General features: G+C 41.0%; 1 protein-coding gene across 1 annotated transcript; it reads right to left on the reverse strand.

Moving 5' to 3' along the window:
• Positions 1-573: 573 nt before the first annotated feature.
• On the reverse strand, positions 574-20818 carry LOC127049438 (uncharacterized). The gene is made up of 5 exons (XM_050950203.1): positions 20709-20818; positions 14248-14343; positions 8548-8643; positions 6562-6962; positions 574-1907 (listed from the first exon to the last, which is right to left on the reverse strand). The coding sequence occupies exons 3-5, from the start codon at positions 8634-8636 to the stop codon at positions 1795-1797; spliced, it is 603 nt and encodes a 200-aa protein (XP_050806160.1). The 5' UTR covers positions 8637-8643; positions 14248-14343; positions 20709-20818; the 3' UTR covers positions 574-1794.
• Between the last annotated feature and the right edge of the window lie 158 nt (positions 20819-20976).

The following is a 20976-nucleotide window of genomic DNA, read 5'->3' on the forward strand; positions in this document are numbered from 1 at the left end:
GAAGATGAAAAATTGGAGAGGCTGCAGAAAATAGCCACAAACATTATTTGAAAAAGTCTTGCAGGGAGGGACTTGAAGAGCTCTATCTGTTTAGCTTGTCAGAAAGATCAACAGGTGACTTGACTCTCCTCTTCATGGGGATTAAAATACTGAGGCCTTGGCTACACTGGCGCTTTACAGCGCTGCACCTTTCTTACTCAGGGATGTGAAAAAACACCCCCCTGAGCGCAGCAAGTTACAGCGCTGTAAAGTGCCAGTGTAAACAGTGCCCCAGTGCTGGGAGTACGGCTCCCAGCGCTGTAAGCTGATCCTCTGGAGTACCTGCAGTGCTGGGAGAGCTGTGAGGGTGGTTAACCATTTGAACAAACTACCAAGGGAAGTGGTGGATTCTCTGCTCTTTGATGTCTTCAAGTCAAGAATGGATGCTGTTCTGGAAGATATGCTTTAGTCACACGCAAGTTATTGGGTTCAGTAGAGGTGAGTGAGTGAAATCTTTGGTCGGTGATATGCAGGAGGTCATATAAGATGAACTAATGGTTCTTCCTGGCCTTAAAAATAAATGAAAGTAGGATATTTCAAGTATTGCTGTATTTATTTTTTTTCCCAAGTTTAAAAGTCAACAGGTTGATGCCATAATTGCAATAGATACAGGATTTCAGTAATGAAAAGGAAAACAAAGTTCTTATTGACTGAATTTAGGCTAGAAAGGATAAATATAATTTTAAAGAAGTAACAAGTGAAAAGATACACATTTGGAGCAGGGGAAAGGTGTTCAGAAAACTAGTAAGTGCAACACACTAAAAGCTGAGTGTGAAGTTCATAATGTATACAATAGAAATTAAAGTATATCCTTAAAGTGGTTCTGCCCTTAAATACAAAAGTAAAAAATTCATGAAACAGGCACACAAAATTCTTCACACATAGTTAAGCTAATTGTTTAGCAAGAATATGGCCGTCTCAGTGAGAGACGAATGGATGATAGTGCTAGTAGACGTATATGTCTTTTGATGAAGAGATCAAAGTGATCTATAACATTTCCATGACAGATTGAAATCCTCTTTGGAGGAGAGGTAAGTGAACACCAAGACGTTAGCTTTGAACCAGACCACTTATGGTTTTAAGTGTCTTGTTGGCTCTGCAATTACACAAGATTTTTTTATTCTTTCAGCAAGGCTAATTACCCCAACCTTCCTTTTTCCATTGCTCTTCCATCTTTTGCTTTACCAAGTTAGTCCAGCCTCAAAAATAAACCAGCAGTTTCAAACACGGTGTTGAAACCTATGTTGCCAACTTCAGTGATATTTGGTAGTATTCTTAAAAGTCCTGGTTCCTGTAGTCTTGCAATTACATGAGAATTTCAGCTTTCATTTGAAAAAAATCCTAGTCCTTGTGCTTATGGAGAAAAGCTTGAAAATGTGAATCCTAATGACTCAAAAGCCAAAAGAACCTCAAATTTATTATATCTTAAATCTTCACTACATTAGAGGCCTGACAATATTGTGAAACAGAAAAGAGGGGAGATAACTAACTTCAAAATGAGACTCATCGTGGGGAAGTAGGAGAGAGCAGGACTCTTGTGCAGCAAAAGTAAGCTAGTTTCCTTGAGTTTTCCTAATCGTATCTCACTTCTTGTGCTGTCATTTCTCACCTGTCCCTTATTGCCTGTGGGAGCAAAAGGCAACTCTGGATGCTCAACTCTTCTAATGACAGCAGCAGCAGTTCCCAAACATTTCTCCTGGACTGGCAAGACCAATACATCACTGGGACAGCTGATGGAAGACTTATGCCCTTGCTTTACAACAGTGAAAATTGACGGACAAACTTGTTTTTCTCAACTTTGCACTCAAGTGTCACAGATTTGAAAATTTGACAGTCACCATTGTCTTTGGCAGCTGTGCAGAGAAAGTCTAATAGAGGGAGGAAGAGAGAAGTGAAACACTAGAAGTGGGAAGAGACTTCATACTGGAAAAATAAAGTACATGAATACACATGAGAGAGTTTAGGTCGTTTGGGGCTAGGAGGGGGTCTTGTATCCCTAATATAACCAGGCTCAGATTTAGTTTATTGCAGGGGTGGCCAACCTGAGCCTGAAGAGTCAGAATTTATCCGCCAGCAGCCCCGCCACTCAGCACCTCCTTTTGCTGTTTCACATGTGGAGGAGGGGGAGGAGTGAGGGCATGGCTGGCTTGGGGACAGGGGCCTTGGGGGAAGAAGTGGAGTAGGGGCAGGGCCTGGGGCACAGCAGGGGGTTGAGCAGTGAGCACTCCCCGCCCTGGCACACTGGAAAGTTAGCATCTGTAGCTCCTCCAGTCACATCATAACCTCTGAAGAGCTGCATGCGGCTCCGGAGCCACAGGTCGACCACTCCTGGTTTGTTGATTACATTTAAAACATCACAGAATCAGTGGGGAAGATGGCTTAAAATTATAAAGTGGGGAGAAGGGGCATTGGTTTGTGAACTGAAACCAATTTTACCGAAACCCGAAAATACAGTTTAAGGGACTTAAAATGTCAAATTTCACAAGCTTCATTCATCCCTGTTAATATTGCACATGGAGCTGTGACCCTATCCTGTGGAGAAAACTAAGGATGCTTTCCTGGAGGAAAATCAAGCAGCAATTTTGTATTCTGCCAAGATAAGGGACCAACTTGGCAGAAAAGTTTTCTCCACAGGATAGGGGTTGAATTGTTTTGAAGACGTCTACATCAGTGGATTTGGACTCTTAGGAAACATGCCTCTTTCAGGTGTGCTATTTTAGTTAGTTCCAACTTTACAGCAGTATTCCGAGATCTGATTTTGATATGTATACACTATGTGGTCTATCAAGATGTTCTTTCATATTCATAGACAACTTTTTATTTTGTCTCATTTTAGGAAGTTTAGAAATTTACAGATAGTTCCTATGATAAAAATCCCCTAATTTGAGGATTTTCTGCATTTGTTTATCTGTAAGAGAGGCCCCTGAGGCTTTAATGTTGGTTAAATTACTCTGAACTTAACTGTTAAGGTGTTTGTATAACTACTCTTTCACTACCCTGTCCTCCATAATACAGAAGCCAGTACTGAGATGTGATTTTTGTAACTCCATTCTTAATACTGAAACGTCTTTTAATTTTTGTTTTGGAGGAAGTATTTTTCTGCAATATGACATTACCTTATATAACAGTGGTCCCCAAGCTTTTCACATTGCTCTTCCCTCCCCCCTTTACCTCATCTGCAGACGAGAGCTGTGATCAGGAGCGAGCCGTGTTTCCTGGAGGGGCGGAGGCACAGACACATGTAATGGGGCCAGGGCTGGAGCTGTGGCTGGGCCAGAAGCCAGGGGCTAAGGCTAGGCTGAAGCTGGGAGTGGGGCTGAGAGCAGAGCCAAGGGTCGGGGTCAGCAGCCACGGTCCAAGGCTAGGGCCAGGGCTGCAGCTGGGATGGTGCTGGGAGCTGTAGTTGCAGCTGGAGGTGGGGCCAGAGCAGAGCTGGGCGTGGAGGGGGTAGGCCCTGCCATACTCCCTTCCAAACATTCCTCCATGCTCCCCTAAAGAGGTGCACCTCACAGTCAAAATCAAATCACTTAATTATGACTAAGGCTGCATGTCTGTCATGGAAGTCATGGTTTCCGTGACTTCAGGGGCACTTGGGTGTGGGAGGGGACTCAGGGCTGGGGTGTGGGGTGGCACTTACCTGGGAAGGTTTCCCCAGAAGCAGCCAGCATGTCCCTGCAGCTCCTAGATGGAGGGGCTAAGGGCCTCTGTGCACTGCCTGCGCTCGCAGGTGCTGCCCCTGCAGCTTCCATTGGCTGTGGTTCCTGGCCAATGGGAGCTGTGGAGCTGGACCTCGTGGCAAGGGCAGCGGGGAGAGCCCCCGGCCTTCCCTCCCCCTAGGAGCTGCAGGGACACTTGGAGCGGGATAGGGAGCCTGCCAGCACCACCAACTCTCCCCAGAACCAGTGGGGAGCCCGGGCCACCCCTGCAAGCACCTGCAGTGCCCCCAGACTAACCCTCCAGAACACCCGTGGCCTCACAGCCCAAGTTTTAGTTAGGGGTATATAGTAGAAGAGGTCACGGGCTCTGACATTTTATTTACTGCCCGTGATCTGTCCATGACTTTTACTAAAAATACCAATGATTAAAATGTAGCCTTAATTATGACCTCAACATTGAAGATGAACTGCATAGTAAATACAGCTATTTGGATATTGAGTGTACAGTTTCTCAGCATGGAGTATTTGGAGATAAACCCATAAAAGGGTTATATGGACCCAACTGCCTCAGTTCCAGCTGCTACACCTCAGAACTAGAGGAGAAGAATAATTCTGAAGAGAAAAAAATTAGGGTGAAAGTGTACAGATAATCCATTAAAAAGAATTACATTTACTGGCAAGTAACCTTTCATCTTGGACATGAGCCCCTGCATATTCTCACATGTGGAAATGTAATGTGAAGTACACTGCCAAAAAAGAAGACTAAGGTGTTCCACTTAGACTACTGTACTGCTCTCCCAATGTGAGCATAGGAGTTAAATACAAATGGAGAGAGTAACATGTAAACCAGGGGTGGGCAAACTATGGTCCACAGGCCGCATCCGGCCCATCAGACCTGTTAATCTGGCCGAGTTCCTGCTGGGGAGTGGGGATGGGGTCTTGTGTGGCTCCCAGAAGCAGCAGCATATCTCCCTATGGCTCCTATGTATAGGGGCAGCCAGCGGCCCCTGCATGCTGTCCCATCCCAAGCGCCAGCTCTGCAGCTCCCATTGGCCGGGAACCGTGGCCAATGGGAACTGCAAGGCTGGCATCTGTGGATGGGGCAGCGCGCAGAGCTACCTGGCTGACACCATGCCTCCGCATATGCGCCGGAAGGGGGAATGGCACTGCTTCTGAGAGCTACTTGAGGTATGTGCCGCTCGGAGCCTGCACCCTTGACCTCCTCCCACGCCCCAATCCCTGCCCCAGCCCTGATCCCCCTCCTGCACCCAAACCCCCTTATCCTTTGTCCCACCCCAGAGCCTGCACTCCCAGACAGAGCCCTCAAACCAGGGGTGCAGGAAGGGGTATGGGCTTTGGGTTGGGGGTGTAGGTTTCAGGGTGGGGGCAGAAAGAGGGGTTCATTGTGTGAAGTACTTCATATTGTGTTTTAAGCCTGCCACCTATTAATTTTATCAGGTGACCCCTGATTTTTGTGTTATGTGAAGGGGTAAATAACTCTTCCTTATACACTTTCTCCACACCATTCATGATTAATCTCTTTTCCAAGATGAACAGGCCCCATCTTTTTAATCTCTCCTCATATGGAAGCTGTTCCATACCCCTAAACCTTTTTGTTACCCTTCTCTGTACCTTTTCCAATTCTAATATATCATTTTTTTGAGATGGGGCAACTAGAACTGCATGCAATATTCAACATGTGGGCATACTATAGATTTACATAGTGGCAAAATGTTTATTGTATTATCTGTCCCTTTCCTAATGGTTCCTAACATGGTTAGCTTTTTTGATTGCTGCTGCACGTTTTTGGAGAACTGTCCACAATGACTCTTAAGATCTCTTTCTTGAGTGGTAACAGCTAATTTAGACTCAATCATTTTGTATGTATAGTTGCACATTGGAAAACATGATTCCATTACTTTGTATTTATCAACAGTGAATTTCATCTGCCAATTTGTTGCTGAGACACCCAGTTTTCTGAGATCCCTTTGCAAAACTTTACAGTCTGCTTTGGACTTAACTATCTTGAGTAACTTAGTATAGTCTACAAACTTTGCCACCTCTGTTTACCTCCTTTTCCAGATCATTTGAGTATGTTGAACAGCATAGGTGCCAATACAGATCCTTGGGGGACCATGCTATTTCATTATGAAAACAGGTCAGAATAAATGGTCAGTCTTGCTTCCTATCTTTTAACCAGTTCCTGATCAATTTGAGAACCTTTCCTCTTATCCCATGACTGCCTATTTTGCTTAAGAGCCTTTGGTGAGGGATCTTGTCAAAAGTTTTCTGAAAGTCCAAGTACATTATATATACACTGGATCACCCTTGCCCACATGTTTTTTGACCCTCTCAAAGAATTCTAGTAGATTGGTGAGGCATGACTTCCCACTTCAAAAAAGCCTTGTTGACTCTTCCCTAACATATTGTGTTCATCTATGTGTCTGATAATTCTGTTCTTTACCATATTATCAACCAATTTGCCTGGTACTGAAGTTAGGCTTGCCAGCCTGTAATTGCCAGGATCGCCTCTGGAGCCTTCTTTAAAAATCAGTGTTACATTAGCTATCCTCCAGTCATGTGGCACCGAGGCTGATTTAAGTGATAGGTTACATACCACAGTTAGTAATTCTGCAATTTCATATCTGAGTTCCTTCAGAACTCTTTGGTCAATACCCTCTCAGCCTGGTGACTTACTACTGTTTAATTCATCAATTTGTTCCAAAACCTCCTCTAAAGACACTTCAGTCTGGGACAGTTCCTCAGATTTGTCTCCTAAAAAGAATGGCTCAGGTATGTGAACCTCCCTCATCTCCTCTGCAGGGAAAATGGATGCAAAGAATTTATACAGCTTTTCTGCAATGACCTGGTCTTCCTTGAAGCTCACAAATCAGTGGAATACACTCGCAAGTCCTCTGAGGAAGATTGTGGCAGTGGAATGATTGAAGACAGGCACAACCTGATGGAAGGCAAAGAGAGGCTGAAAGTTTTTGAGTAACCAGTCCAAGATGGATGCTATGGAGGCAAAGTGTGGAGAGACTTATTGGCTCACAATATAGAACCTCATCCACCTCTGAAAAAAACTGAATATAGCTACTTCCTAGATTATAACATGATTTCTGTACTTCTGTGGAACAGGTCAAGGAACAGTTAGTCAAAGTCCTCTGGTTGAAACCTTGAGGTGGAACGATTCTGGATTGGGATGAAGAATGAAACCATTTTTGAAAGTCAACAGGGATAGGACAGTGGTCGAAAATAAAGAAGTTCCTGTGAGAAAGTTAAGAAAGCCATGTATCAGTATTAATCAATTAATATAACCTGAGCTCTATCTTGTCATGTATTTCTGACCACGGGTGCTGGCTTCCTCCAGGCCCTGGGGGTGCTCAACTTCCCGTTCCCCCCCAAGCCCCGCCCCCTTCACCCGAGCCTCCACCTGCCCTACCTCTTCCCACTTCCTCCCGTCCCTCTCCTCCTCCTTCCCCCAACACCTCCTGCACATCTTGGAACAGCTGATTGCAGTGGGTAGGAGGCACTGGGAGGGAGCTGGCTGTTGGTGGTGCTAAGCACCCACTAATTTTTTTCCATCGGTGCTCCAGGGCTGAAGCTGGCACCTATGTTTCTGACCACCAGTGGAAAAGCCTAAAAACATATTTGCTTCAGTCTAACAAGAATGCATCTGTGATTGGATTCATAACAATCTTTGCTTTGGAGCAAAACCAAGGATTTGTTGCATTCTTGATAACTGTAAATAGATCTAGCAGGAGACTGCCCCATTTCTTCAATAGGATTAGTAAAGTTTTAGAGGCCATTTACGCTGGTCATGTAATCTAAACTTTTGATTGTCTAGTGGCTAGTACTTTCTTTGCTGGCCAAATGTGGGGCTGAGGGATGTATTCTCTGTCATGGAACCTAATAATTTCAGATTCTGGATTTTGGAGAGTCTTATTCTCTACAGGTCAGACTATGCCAATCCCTGTCATGACTGCTGCACGGAAAGACAGAGTCACTTCTGTTCCCTCTGAGTCACAGAAGAGGTTCCTCTGTAGATTGTGGGAAAAGGTTTTTATTTCAATTATTTCCTAAAACCAAAGAAAAAGGACAGTTATTACCATCTTTAATACCATCTTAGAGACTCTCACAAGGGTAGTTTTTCCTTCTAAAACACTCTCCGAGTAAAGAGAACAAAAAATGTTAAAATGAAAGCCTTACTTAATACTTTACATTGCAAATGCTTTAATTGTTTTTCCTTCTTCTCTGTATCCTTTTAATAAAATGTTAAAAGGATTTTTAATGGTGTTTGTGCCATGGTACTAAGCAGGCTGACATCTCTGTATACCAACCTCAACCCTGTTTAATGTTGGAGCTTGGTCCCATATATTACATCTAAATTAATACAACAGGCTGCACTCTAGATGTTCACAGGATTGTATCCATTTATTTGTGAAGATCCAAAATTGTATCCTTTGCTGAGTGAATCATACCATCCAAATGGATGTCAGATGTATTAGGGATTATTATGACCTAGCTAGTTTACATCCCCCTAGCTCATATTAGGGCTCCTGCCACTAGGGCCCAGGCAGTTTCTTCAGTTTCCTTGCAAAGCATACCAATTTCAGACATCTGCAGGGTAGTTACTTGGGGTTCAGTCCACACATTTACTAAGCATTATCCTCTAGTGGAATCATCAATATCCACTGCTGCTTTTAGCAGAGCAGTGCTGCAGTCTTTAAGTAGACTCTTAGCATTCACTGCCTTTAATGTAAGTTACTGCTTGCGAGTCACCAAAAGTCAAGAGTAGAATGAAATAAATATATATGGACAAGCACTCAAAGAAGAAAGAAAAGTTACTTACCTTAAACTAACTACAGGTCTTTTGAGGTGTTGTCCATATATATTCCATGACACACCCTCTCTGTTACCATGAAGTCCTATATGTAACATCTGGATTCTGTGATGGGAAAGAAACTGAGGGCTTGTCTACATCAGAAAGTTGCAGCGCTGGTGAGGGAGTTACAGCGCTGCAACTTAGGAGGTGTACACATCTGCAGGGCACCACCAGCGCTGCAACTCCCTGTTTGCAGCGCTGGCCGTACTCCCGTTTTGTCTCGGGTGTAGAGGATCCAGCGCTGGTGATCCAGCGCTGGTAATCAAATATAGACACTTACCAGCGCTTTTCTTGACCTCCGTGGAATAAGCAGGTATCCCAGCATACCTGAGGAAGCCTCTGGTAATCAAGCTGGTCTCCTTCCCCGGTTTGCTCTCGCGTTCCCCGAACCCCGAGCAAGCAGGTCTCCTTCCCTGAGGTTTGCTGGGTGGTTCCGGGAACGCGAGAGCAAACCGGGAAAGGAGACCAGCTTCGCCGCGGTTTGCTCTCGCGTTCCCTGAACCCCGAGCAAGCAGGTCTCCTTCCCTGAGGTTTGCTGGGTGGTTCCGGGAACGCGAGAGCAAACCGGGAAAGGAGACCAGCTTCGCCGCGGTTTGCTCTCGCGTTTCCCGGAACCACCCTGCAAACCGCAGGGAAGGAGACCTGCTTGTTCGGGGAACGCGAGAGCAAACCGCGGCGAAGCTGGTCTCCTTTCCCGGGTTTGCTCTCGCGTTCCCCGAACCACCCAGCAAACCGCAGGGAAGGAGACCTGCTTGTTCGGGGGTTCGGGGAACGAGAGAGCAAACCGGGAAAGGAGACCAGCTTCGCCGCGGTTTGCTCTCGCGTTTCCCGGAACCACCCTGCAAACCGCAGGGAAGGAGACCTGCTTGTTCGGGGAACGCGAGAGCAAACCGCGGCGAAGCTGGTCTCCTTTCCCGGGTTTGCTCTCGCGTTCCCCGAACCACCCAGCAAACCGCAGGGAAGGAGACCTGCTTGTTCGGGGGTTCGGGGAACGAGAGAGCAAACCGGGAAAGGAGAACAGCTTCGCCGCGGTTTGCTCTCGCGTTCCCCGAACCTCCCTTGAAGCCGCCCAACAGCGCTGCAGTGTGGCCACATCTAACACCACTTGCAGCGCTGGTTGCTGTAAGTGTGGCCACTCTGCAGCGCTGGCCCTATATAGCTGTACTAATACAGCTGTAACAACCAGCGCTGCAAAATTTTAGATGTAGACATGGCCTGAGTGGCAGCAGTTGTGCCTGTTTCACCCTTTTTATGTCCTTGTTACAGGAGGATGAGGACACTGAGTGCCTGAGTGGCCCAACAAACACTGCTATTCAAAAGAATAGGGCGAGTGCACACCAAGAATGGAATACATATGGACAACATCTTGAACTAGTTACTGAAGTTAAGTAACCTTTCTTTTAGTTAAAAGACTTTCAGGACCACCAGTGGTGAACCCTAGACTGAGAGGTGAGGTTTCGAACTTTTGTTACGCTTTTGTTCTACAGGACTTGCTTACAAAAATTAGTTTAGACTGGCAGACCCTCTTGGAAGGACCATAACCCAAGAAAAGACAGAGAAGTAGTTCTGGAATTTTAATTTGAACTTTAAGTTTTCCTTAGAACTCTTTGTTACCCCAGAATGAAAGCACGTTGTTGGATTCATCGCAGAGCTAAACTACATTAACATACCCGTAAGAAGAGAAAACTGAGTCAGGAGCCACAGCCATCAGCAAAGAGGTAAGATGCTATAAGGTGGCCTCTTTTAGAACTTGATTGAAGTACTTTTGTCTGGGCTTACTTAGCTGAATAAGTCTGATTTTTAGAATGTCTACCACTTTTTTTTTTTAATACTGTTTAAAAAAAAAAAACTGGAAAAAGTTTGTCAAGGCTCAGAGATCAGATATCTCCACAGGAGGTGGAGAATGCCTTCTATTCCACAAAAGGAACAAACAATAAGAAAAATGTATATGCCTTTTTCTTTGATCCTCCTGTATGTTATCTTAACATTTTCAGGGGATAACGATGAGCAGGATTGGATTTTGTCTATTCCGTAACCGCTGCACACCATATCATAACTTTAGTCCCAGATTTGGACCTTAGCGTCCAAAATATGGGGGTTAGCATGAAAACCTCCAAGCTTAGCTACCAGCTTGGACCTGGTACTTGCTGCCCCCACCCAAAAAATTAGAGTGTTTTGGGGCACTCTGGTCCCCCTGAAAAACCTTCCCTGGGGACCCCAAGACCCAAATCCCTTGAGTCTCACAACAAAGGGAAATAATCCTTTTTCCCTTCCCCCCTCCAGGTGCTCCTGGAGAGATACACAGACAGAAGTTCTGTGAATCCAAACAGAGTGACTCCCCCCCTCCGTTCCCAGTCCTGGAAACAAAAGCACTTTCCTCTTCACCCAGAGGGAATGCAAAATCAGGCTAGCAAATCCAACACACACAGATCTCCCCCTGATTTCTTCCTCCCACCAATTCCCTGGTGAGTACAGACTCAATTTCCCTGAAGTAAAGAAAAACTCCAACAGGTTTTAAAAGAAAGCTTTATATAAAAAAGAAATAAAAATACATACAAATGGTCTCTCTGTATTAAGGTGACAAAATACAGGGTTAATTGCTTAAAAGAAATATTGAATAAACAGCCTTATTCAAAAAGAATACAAATCAAAACACTCCAGCACTTATATTCATGCAAATACCAAAGAAAAGAAACCATATAACTTACTATCTGATCTTTGTCCATACACTTAGAAACAGAAGATTAGAAAACAGAACTACTTCTCCAAAGCTCAGAGAAAGCAGGCAGATAGAAAACAAAGACCTCAGACACAAAATTCCCTCCACTCAAAGTTGAAAAAATCCGGTTTCCTAATTGGTCCTCTGGTCAGGTGCTTCAGGTGAAAGAGACATTAACCCTTAGCTATCTGTTTATGACAGGAGCCACAGCCATCAGCAAAGAGGTAAGATGCTATAAGGTGGCCCTTTTTAGAACTTGATTGAAGTACTTTTGTCTGGGCTTACTTAGCTGAATAAGTCTGATTTTTAGAATGTCTACCACTTTTTTTTTTAATACTGTTTAAAAAAAAAAAACTGGAAAAAGTTTGTCAAGGCTCAGTGATCAGATATCTCTACAGGAGGTGGAGAATGCCTTCTATTCCACAAAAGGAACAAACAATAAGAAAAATGTATATGCCTTTTTCTTTGATCCTCCTGTATGTTATCTTAACATTTTCAGGGGATAACGATGAGCAGGTTAAGGCTGAGTTTGAAGTAAGGACATACTTTCTAGACTGCGTGGAGGGCCTGACAAGAAGTACGAAAGCCTTCCCACTATCTGATTGCTCAGAGGGTGCTGTGCCTTTCTCTTGATGTGCTTTTTAACCAGAGAGGAAGAGGGATATGGCTATAAATAAACAATGCTCTGCTGAGACTGGAATGGCTGCTGCAATCTGACAGTACCAAACAGGAATTTGAAATAGGTAACAACATTGGGCCAGATTTTTAACGTTATTTAGTTGCCTAATGGAATTTACAAAAAAATCAGCTAGGCACCTAACTCATTGATTTCACATAAAGCACCTAAATATCTTTACAAATCTAGCCCATAAGGTTAATTATCTGATTGAAGATGTATTTCATTCCCAATAGCTAGAAACATAAATTTTAGAACTTCAGTTGGAAACTCTATTATATCAAAAGATATTGATGATAACACTGGTCTACAATTTTTGAGAAGTCGTCTGCTTCAGAGATAAAATGTGATATTTATTATGTATTTTGATGTGCTGAATTCAAATATGACAATTAAAACAACTGATTGGCTACTGTTTCTAAGATATTTAAGTTTTTACATTCTATGTCTTTGTATATTGTGTAGATAGTAGAGTTTTAATCATAAATTGTAAACCTAGGTCTTTTCATGTGTTTATGGTTGCTTTACATGATAATATTTCACCTGTCCTGTTTATGTAACACTTTAAAAATCAGCAAAAGGGTTATATAAATAAAATGTATTATGAAACAAAAGGCAAAAAACTATTATGTACATGGTTTAGTCCTATTCAGTGTCTACTTGGCGCTTCTTGGCTTGTCTCTTGTATTCATTAAATGGAGCATCTCTTGTCACTGTCAGCAATAGTCTGCAAGCATTGATGGGCTCCATTTGCCCTGATAGCCTGCCAGGAGATTCCACTGCTGTAGTCTGGAGCCCAACAGCTCTGCCTTACTCTTAGGTAGTTCCAAATCCCTGACAAGGTCATTCAGTTCACTTTGTGTTATGAGGTGTGGTTCAGAGGAGGAGGATGGGAGAAAAGGTGGGTCCTGTGACATTGATGGTTCAGGACCAGAAGTTTCATCCTCTTCCTCTTCCTCGTCTGACTCAAGTGAGAATGATTCTGGTGCATCGGGAACCAGCAGTCCTTCTCCGTGGGGTACTGGGCGTATAGCTGATGGAATGTTTGGATAATGCACAGTCCACTTTTTCTTCTTTGACACACCTTTCCCAACTGGAGGCACCATGCAGAAGTAACAATTGCTGGTATGATCTGTTGGCGCTCTCCAAATCATTGGCACTGCAAAAGGCATAGATTTCCTTTTCCTATACAACCACTGGAGAAGATTTGTTGCACAAGTGTTTCAGCATATGTGTGGGGCCCACCTCTTGTCCTGATCTCCAATTTTGCAGCCAAAATAAAGGTGATAGGCTTTCTTAACCATAGTGGTTATACTGCGTTTTTGTGATGCAAAAGTCACTTCACCACAAACATAGCAGAAGTTATCTGCACTGTTCACACAAGTACGAGGCATCTCTGCTCACTTTGGCTAAATAGAAATGTGTCCCTTTGCAAAATCAAACACTGACAAAGAAGACAGCACCACACTGGATGATTTCTAGAGCTGATATAGGGCAATTTGTTCAGCAGAGTGATGTAAGCTTCGTTATGATTGCATCATCCATGACTTCTAGGAATAACATGATGCAATTCATATCATGTATGATGCAATACCAGCTTCAGATTGCATCATTCATTGTTTTGCCTAAAAAGCAAGTACTGTCCAAACCCAGTCATAGATTTATTCATAGATCCAGTCAAAGATGTATTTTAAGTCATTTCTGGTTTAAATTGAGATCCCTTCCCTTTATAACTCACTTATCCTCCGCCATTCCCAAGTCAAAGGTCGTATATACTGACCCAATAGCATATCTTGAAAACTAGAGCCAATCAACAAATTTTAAGCATCATTTTCGTTCTCAGTGACCCAGAATTAGTAAAGTTGGACTACATTTATTTCAGAAGCATTTTGGCTGTAGAGCAGTGTAACTTTGGTATGGATGAAATGTTCCAAGGCTCAGATACTTACCAGAAGTCTTTTGACAGATGATGTCATTCTTCTCCATGAATTTGGGGGTCTGTTTATTTGCAAAGCCCTTTAAAATGGAAATTCACCTTGTACTGCAGTTTGCTTTGGCAGTGGTGGGGTTTATCTTTGCCTTTAGCTGGTTTTCTGCCTTTTTGTCTCTTCTCCCCTGCATCCCCCTACCTCAGTAAATCACACTTAAAGCCAAAATGCAATTGCCAAATGGTCTACGTTCCACATTTAGTCAACTCGGAGCACAAATTAAAAGAGTAAAAAGTTAGTCCGCAAGCAAGACTTCCATTGTTGGTCAGAACAGGCGCACCTACCTCCTCTCACTAAAGGCAGAACAGCTAGTCTTGTGTTCTGTGAGTGGAATACTGGCCCTCTTGTGTATCCAGCTGGTTTTTAGCTTTTCTTGAACTCTGTGTACACAAATTGCACATCAGTAAGAACTGTTAGCAATTAAAGCTAGTCAAAATGTTGATATTTTTCATGAAAAACTTCCACCATTTTCTGACCAGCTCTACTGTTGGTGTATTTGGCAGACAGAAGACCCATAAATGTTGAATATAAAAGGGACACAGTAGTTTTGTCTTAAAAATTAGGTTCTGTTAACCTACTATGAAAAAAGTATTCAGTCATTTTTTAAAAACATGTCATAACAATCAACTATTTAGATCAGTGATATTCAGACCTCAGTAGTTCAGGAGCCAAATTAGCAATCAAAATTACCCAAAAGAGCCACCGTAGTGTGAATTTATTGTTTCACTTGCTATTTTATTTATATACATAATATTCTCACAGCAAAATAACACACCAAGTATTCTATAATTGGTTAATAACATAGTAAAATCATACTGATTGGTTAATAGCTTAGATTAGTTAATAATTAAGTCACACAGTGTTTTAATATCATGTGCTGCAAAGAGCAGCAGGAGACACATTAAAGATCCACTTGCAGCTCCCGAGCCTCAGTCTGAATATCACTGATTTAGATCCAAGCAGTCCTCTGCAGTGTTGGCAATGAACAGTAAAAATTTCCTACAGCCATAGTGCCTCATGCACCAGGAGAAAATATATCTTGCATAATAAGTCGAGTCAGGCCTAGTCAGTATTTGAATGAGGAAGATCTGATATTGTAAAAAATATTATTGGCATTCATTGGGCAGGTCTCTTCTCTCTGTTTATCAGACAAATACCCCAGAATTCTGCTACTGGTGACTGTGGTGCTTGGGAGCCTATCTTTCATTTGAGACATAAAATTAAAGTTCTGGAGAATTTGATCAGTGAGGATCCCACAATCTCACAGCCCTTTTATAAGAGTAAGGATGTCACTCTTGATGTCTTGTACAAATTTCAATTTGGGTAAAATCTCCTTGAATTTTGAAATAATTCCTCTTTGACTTGTATTTGTTATGTAGCTGTATTGCTAATTTATGCAATGTCTTATTTATAGCCCAATTTCTGGAAGTGATTGAAAGCTGAGATCCGCACATTTAAAAAAACAAACAAACCAACTTCTTGCCTTCATGTTTGTGGATAGAAGCTTGAAAATGTAACCTAAGTGTATGCTAAAGGTTCAAATAAGAATGCAAATATAAAGAACCCTAATTTTTACAAAATCTCATGACTTTTGGGAGCCTGTTCATGATTTAATGTTTGGAGTTGGCAATACTGGTATTGTGTGCTGATTGACAACTGTTTCAATTCTGAGGTAGCTGCACATGAATAATGATTAAACGATTCTTACGCAGACATTCGTGTAACTGTTTGAAAGCACTTTAGAGATAAAAGGGACTAGAAAAAGTTACACTGTGTCTCAGAACACTAAAGTGAAACAAATGATCCTAAAGTTGTGTTTTAAAAAAAAGCTGCATTTTTTAAAAGGGCTAATATTTTTATTGTAAATCTCAAATGTAAAATGTCAAGTCAGGAATGCCCCTTGAACTTAATTACATGCAAGTCTGGACTTGAGCTTGGAGAACAGGCTGGATAAGTAATCATTACAACTCATAAATATACTATATTAAAATATGGTGTTCTATTTAAATTTGGCATTGATCTTAAAATAACTATCAACTTTCAAGTAAAAAATTGCCACTTCAGAATATTAAAATATTTTTATTAAATGTTTGAGATCTTTTTCACTCATCAAAACTTGCATTAACATATTACACTAAAAGGGTCGCTTGCTTACTTGAAGTTATAAGAGAACATGCTTTGGAAAAAGGTTTCTAGAAGCAATCCTTTTAAAAAAAGTAACAATTTATAGAACAATATAGTAAACAGGTTTTCTTCTGCTACACTTCTCATTACAGTAGCTCTGCTCTAGAATATATGGTGTATATAAGTTATCAGAGCAACACTATTAATAAACGTTTAAATGGTTAAAATTTACAAATTTGTATTATGTTGTAAAGTAACCTTGGTGGCATTAAATGGATGTGAAATTTAATATGGCAGATATCCAAGCTTGTCTGCAAAGAATAGTGCAGTAGCGAACAATAAAGCATAGCAGTTAAATCTTTTGGACAATTAGGGAATGTATTCAGCATACAAAGTCTTACTGTCAAGCTGATCCCGTAAACTAAACTGAAGATCTTTTATGAAACTGATGGTGACAAATTACATGAATCACACATGAAGCTTAAATAAAACAGCATTACTCCTTTATTCTGGGGGAATTAAATAGCTCCAAGTCTTAATTTTTCTTGACTAGGAAAGTTTATATGAATGAGAATATGAGCAAAGATTTAATAGTGAAGCCAAAAATGTAATAGGTACAATTCATGTGTAAATCTAAAGATGAACTAAGAAGGTCCCCCAAGTGATTGGCTGAGTTTGATTCAAACCTACAACTTTGTGACTCATCATATACATATGATATAATGGGTTGACTAGTGATGCATTTTATTTTTTAATATTCTTACAGGGTAATCAATTTTCATTGCTCTAGACTTCACTTTACTTTGAGATAATAGATAATGTGTAGAAATAAATGTCAAAACTCAGCCCATTATATATTGTGTTTATTAAACTAGATTCAGGCAGTATTGTTGGCGGTTTGTGTAATGCAAGCCTGCAGCTGCAGGAGCTAACTCCTACCAGCAGGGGAGAGGAGAGAGAGTGAAAGATGTGATAGAATGCTTCCTTATAGCAAGTGTTGCTATGAATGGAAAGAAAAAGGCATGTGGTGGGAGAGAGTTGAATGATTAAAGGAACATAAGTGGAGCACATAAATAGGTGTTCAAATAGTTAAGTATTTAAAATCTGGTATTGGCATAAACACATATTTGCCAGGAACTTGGAGAACAAATGTATACCTTAATGGTCAACTAAGTTACTATAATTTAGAGAGTGCAAAAATAAATGATTAATGACTTCAAGTGTGAACAAATGGTTTTTAGCACTTTGACATGAAATTATTTTATCACTTTATACACTGTTAAAACAAACATTTATCAGGTAGAATTTATTCAAACTAGTGTTGTAAAAAACATACCTACATTTCACTCTCTCGAATTGTTAAAATACAATAAATAAGATAATGGTTTGTTTCAGGAGTAAGAAAATAATGAATGAAGCTTCTAAAAAAAAAGACAACAAATTTAGGAAGCTTAAGACTTAAGTTAATGTCTCTCAGCAAGCAGAGTTTGGTGCTTAAAATAATTTTTCTATAAAAAAATTTAATTAGACAATTTCATGTGTCATTTGTTAATTTTTGAACCCCATTTATAAGGAAAATGTTTATCATAGAAAAATAAAGCTGTGGATTAGATGTCACAAAAATAGAAATCACATTGACACAAAAATATAATAAACTGCAGCCACCAAAATGTTTGATAATTTCCTGCAATCCACAGTTGCATGAAGTTAAACCTGAATGAGAGTTAGTACAGCTATGATGTGTGGAGGGGAGTGAAAAAAAAAATTCTGCTACATCAATATAGCTAAAACTCATGCTGAAATTGCATCACATAAAGACAATACGTAAAAAAATGCTGACGGGAACAAGAGGTCCTAAAATACGCCAATATTTTCAAAGTGACTAGTGAGTTTGGGTACCCACATTACGAGAATGTAATTTTCAGAAAGTGTTGCGCATCCACCCTTTGAAAGTTACACTAGTGAAGTTGGACACACAAAAATTGAGGCTCAAGGGCTCAGACCATAGCTGATGTATGGATTTTGCAATTTACAAAATTATAGTGTAACATATATAAACTTTACTCCTGCTTTTAAATTCCTATTTTCTTGATGAAAACAGTAATTCATTAAAAAAAAACAAACACAAGAAAAATGAGTACTACCAGCTACAGTTTATATATTCAAAAAGATATAGTATGTGGGTATAACAAGTTCTGACGTGCTTAAGTCCATTACTAATCATATTAAAGTAATCAAATGGTGAGATTGTTACTAAAGTAAAATAATCTCAATCTGAAAAGGCAAAATCATTCCATGATTTTTTTTTAATTCAGACCTCAAAAGAGAAACCCCCTCTAAAGAAGCACAGAATCTGAATGACATAGCAGTACTAAAATAATTTTTGATCAAGGATAATGTAAATTGACAAGAACATACTTTGAAATAGTCCTTTTTATTTTGCAAGTAAGCCACAGTGTGAAAATTCAGAGATAGGGATTTTTTTTCCTGCATAGAAAATAAAAAAAAATCTCAGTGAGTTCAAGGAGAATGCACTGCAAAATTATCCTTGAAAATAAGTTAATGGAATGTTTATTACCACAGCAGGATTTCTTAAAACTCATTCCAACATGCGTCAGCAAACAGAAATAATTCCAGATCTTCTCATGAAGTGTGATTTACATGTGTTAAAAAAAATAAAAAAAATAAAGCCAACCCAACTAATCCTTCCCCTCCATTTATCTTACTGCATCTGCAATAAGAATTTTAAAATGCAATAGCACAAATGGATCTTGTGTTTATCAGATTGAATCCCTGGAATTTTGATAATAGCAATAAGAAAATTTTAGTTCTCTGAACTGCATCAGAAAAGTTATTACATAAGTTGTCAAAAACAGGAACATAGTTTTCCTTCCATCATCATAAAATCTCTCACAGAATTCAAGTATTAACGTACCTGACATATAGGTACAGCAATATCATACACAAGGTAAACTTCACTATATACAGACATCATGGAATAATTAGAAAATGTTAATCACATTACTCATGTAATCCTTTGTTGTTAACACTACTTACAGTTAGAATTACAATATATATATTTTGCATTTCTAAAAAAGAAAACTATTAAAAAATTTGATAGTAAATGATTACACCATCATGACAATTATTTGAAGTGTTATTTTAAGAGACAGAGGTTAAAATGTAGGCCAGTTACTGTCCTAGGAAAATGGTAAAAGGGAGATACAGTTATTTGGAAGAAAACAGATGACCGACCAGAGTTACAGAAAAACTGATCAGGCCTGTTACAATACCTTTATTTCAATATGTAAATATATAATAAAGAATTACTAGCTTACTTCATAATCATACTTTACAGTAATATACAGGTTACAATTTTAGTACTTTTAGGACATGATAAACCCAGATAAGCAATAATAGTAAGTAGAATAGATGCTCAGTTGCCCATTTAAGTATTTTTATATATTATATTTTCACACAGAATGTGACATTAACTTCTTTTCTCTCACAGATATTCATACAACAAAGCTAAAGAAAGGGTGGTTGCAACAAGCCGCCTCACCACATTAAGCACAGAGCAGCAGGGGCTAGGCAAGATTCCAGGCTTCCAAAGGTTTGGCTTGTGGGCCTTGGAGACTGATATATAAAACTCCACCTCTAAAGCCCCTTGTATCAGTTTCACAGAAATATGGTTTAATTCGACATTTTAAAAAGCTTTCACCAGTTGAAAGCTCCAAGTTCTCTGATTACAAATGACTTTTTTCCTGTCTAATTTTTATATCCTTTTAATTCCTATGTGCTTTCTGAGGGGTAACATTAATCAGTGTGTTTAAGAAATGTCCATTTTCCTTGTTTACATCCATTACTGCTGAATTTCATTTTCATTGTCTACAACTGTGTTAATTTTTACAAGGCCCAAACTCGATCCGAAAAGCATAGCTGCATGACCGATCATAAAGGCCGATCATTATTTATCATTTATGTAAATCTGATAGAAAACACAATATTTTATAGAGGTCAGTTTGACCAAGGCTGGATATTAGCTTTGTTTTTGTGCCCGACTCTAAGCAGTAAGTAAGTAACGATGAACAAATCTTCTCATCTGAGGCATAATCATTACTTAAAGTTAATGCAAGATAAATACACAATTTAAATTATTTAATCGCAAATCACGCTTGCTACTGTCTTATAGTCTTTCAAGAACCTTCGCATGTTATTGATCCACCCATAAATTACCTCCAGTTCAGCCCTAGGTTGCAAGTATCACCACCTTTGGCATGTCCTCATGTTCACGGTATTCCCTCTCTTGCAAAGATTCCTGGAAACCTGAAGATTCATTGATCCAGTGTGTATGATGCGCCAGCAGCAGTAATAACTCCTAAAAAGCGCATTAAGTAAAAAAACAAAGCCAGGTCTACGAGCACTTTTTAAAGATCCTTTCCCCTGGCTCCCAGCGAGGCAGCACCCAACGAAAGCTGCACAGGGGTTTGCTCAACTTTACAGACCGGGGCATCCTTGTTTCCCCAAAAGCAAGACGAGCCAGCCCCGAGCAGGACCTCGCACCGGGTCACGCCGGGCTGGCACTGCCCCTGGCACATACACACCGGGCGCGGCAACTTACAGACAGCCGCCAAATCCGCAGCCTTCGCCCCCGTGAGAGAATCGGAACAGAGGCGCCCCGCGCCCGACCGCCCGTGGCCCCGGGGGGCTGCCGAGCCCGCCTCGCCTGGCGCGCCAGGAATCCCGCGGGGCATTTTTACTTCATTTGCCGACTAGCCTGACACTGGTAACTTCCAGCCCTGCCTGCTGCGAGCAGCCGGCCCCCTCCCCCCGCGTACGTCGTATCCCTCCGCTGCGGCCTCCCCTCCTCCTCCCAGCCCGCACAGAGA

This window comes from Gopherus flavomarginatus, chromosome 4 (assembly GCF_025201925.1).
Source record: "Gopherus flavomarginatus isolate rGopFla2 chromosome 4, rGopFla2.mat.asm, whole genome shotgun sequence".
Classification (NCBI taxonomy): Eukaryota; Metazoa; Chordata; order Testudines; family Testudinidae; genus Gopherus; species Gopherus flavomarginatus.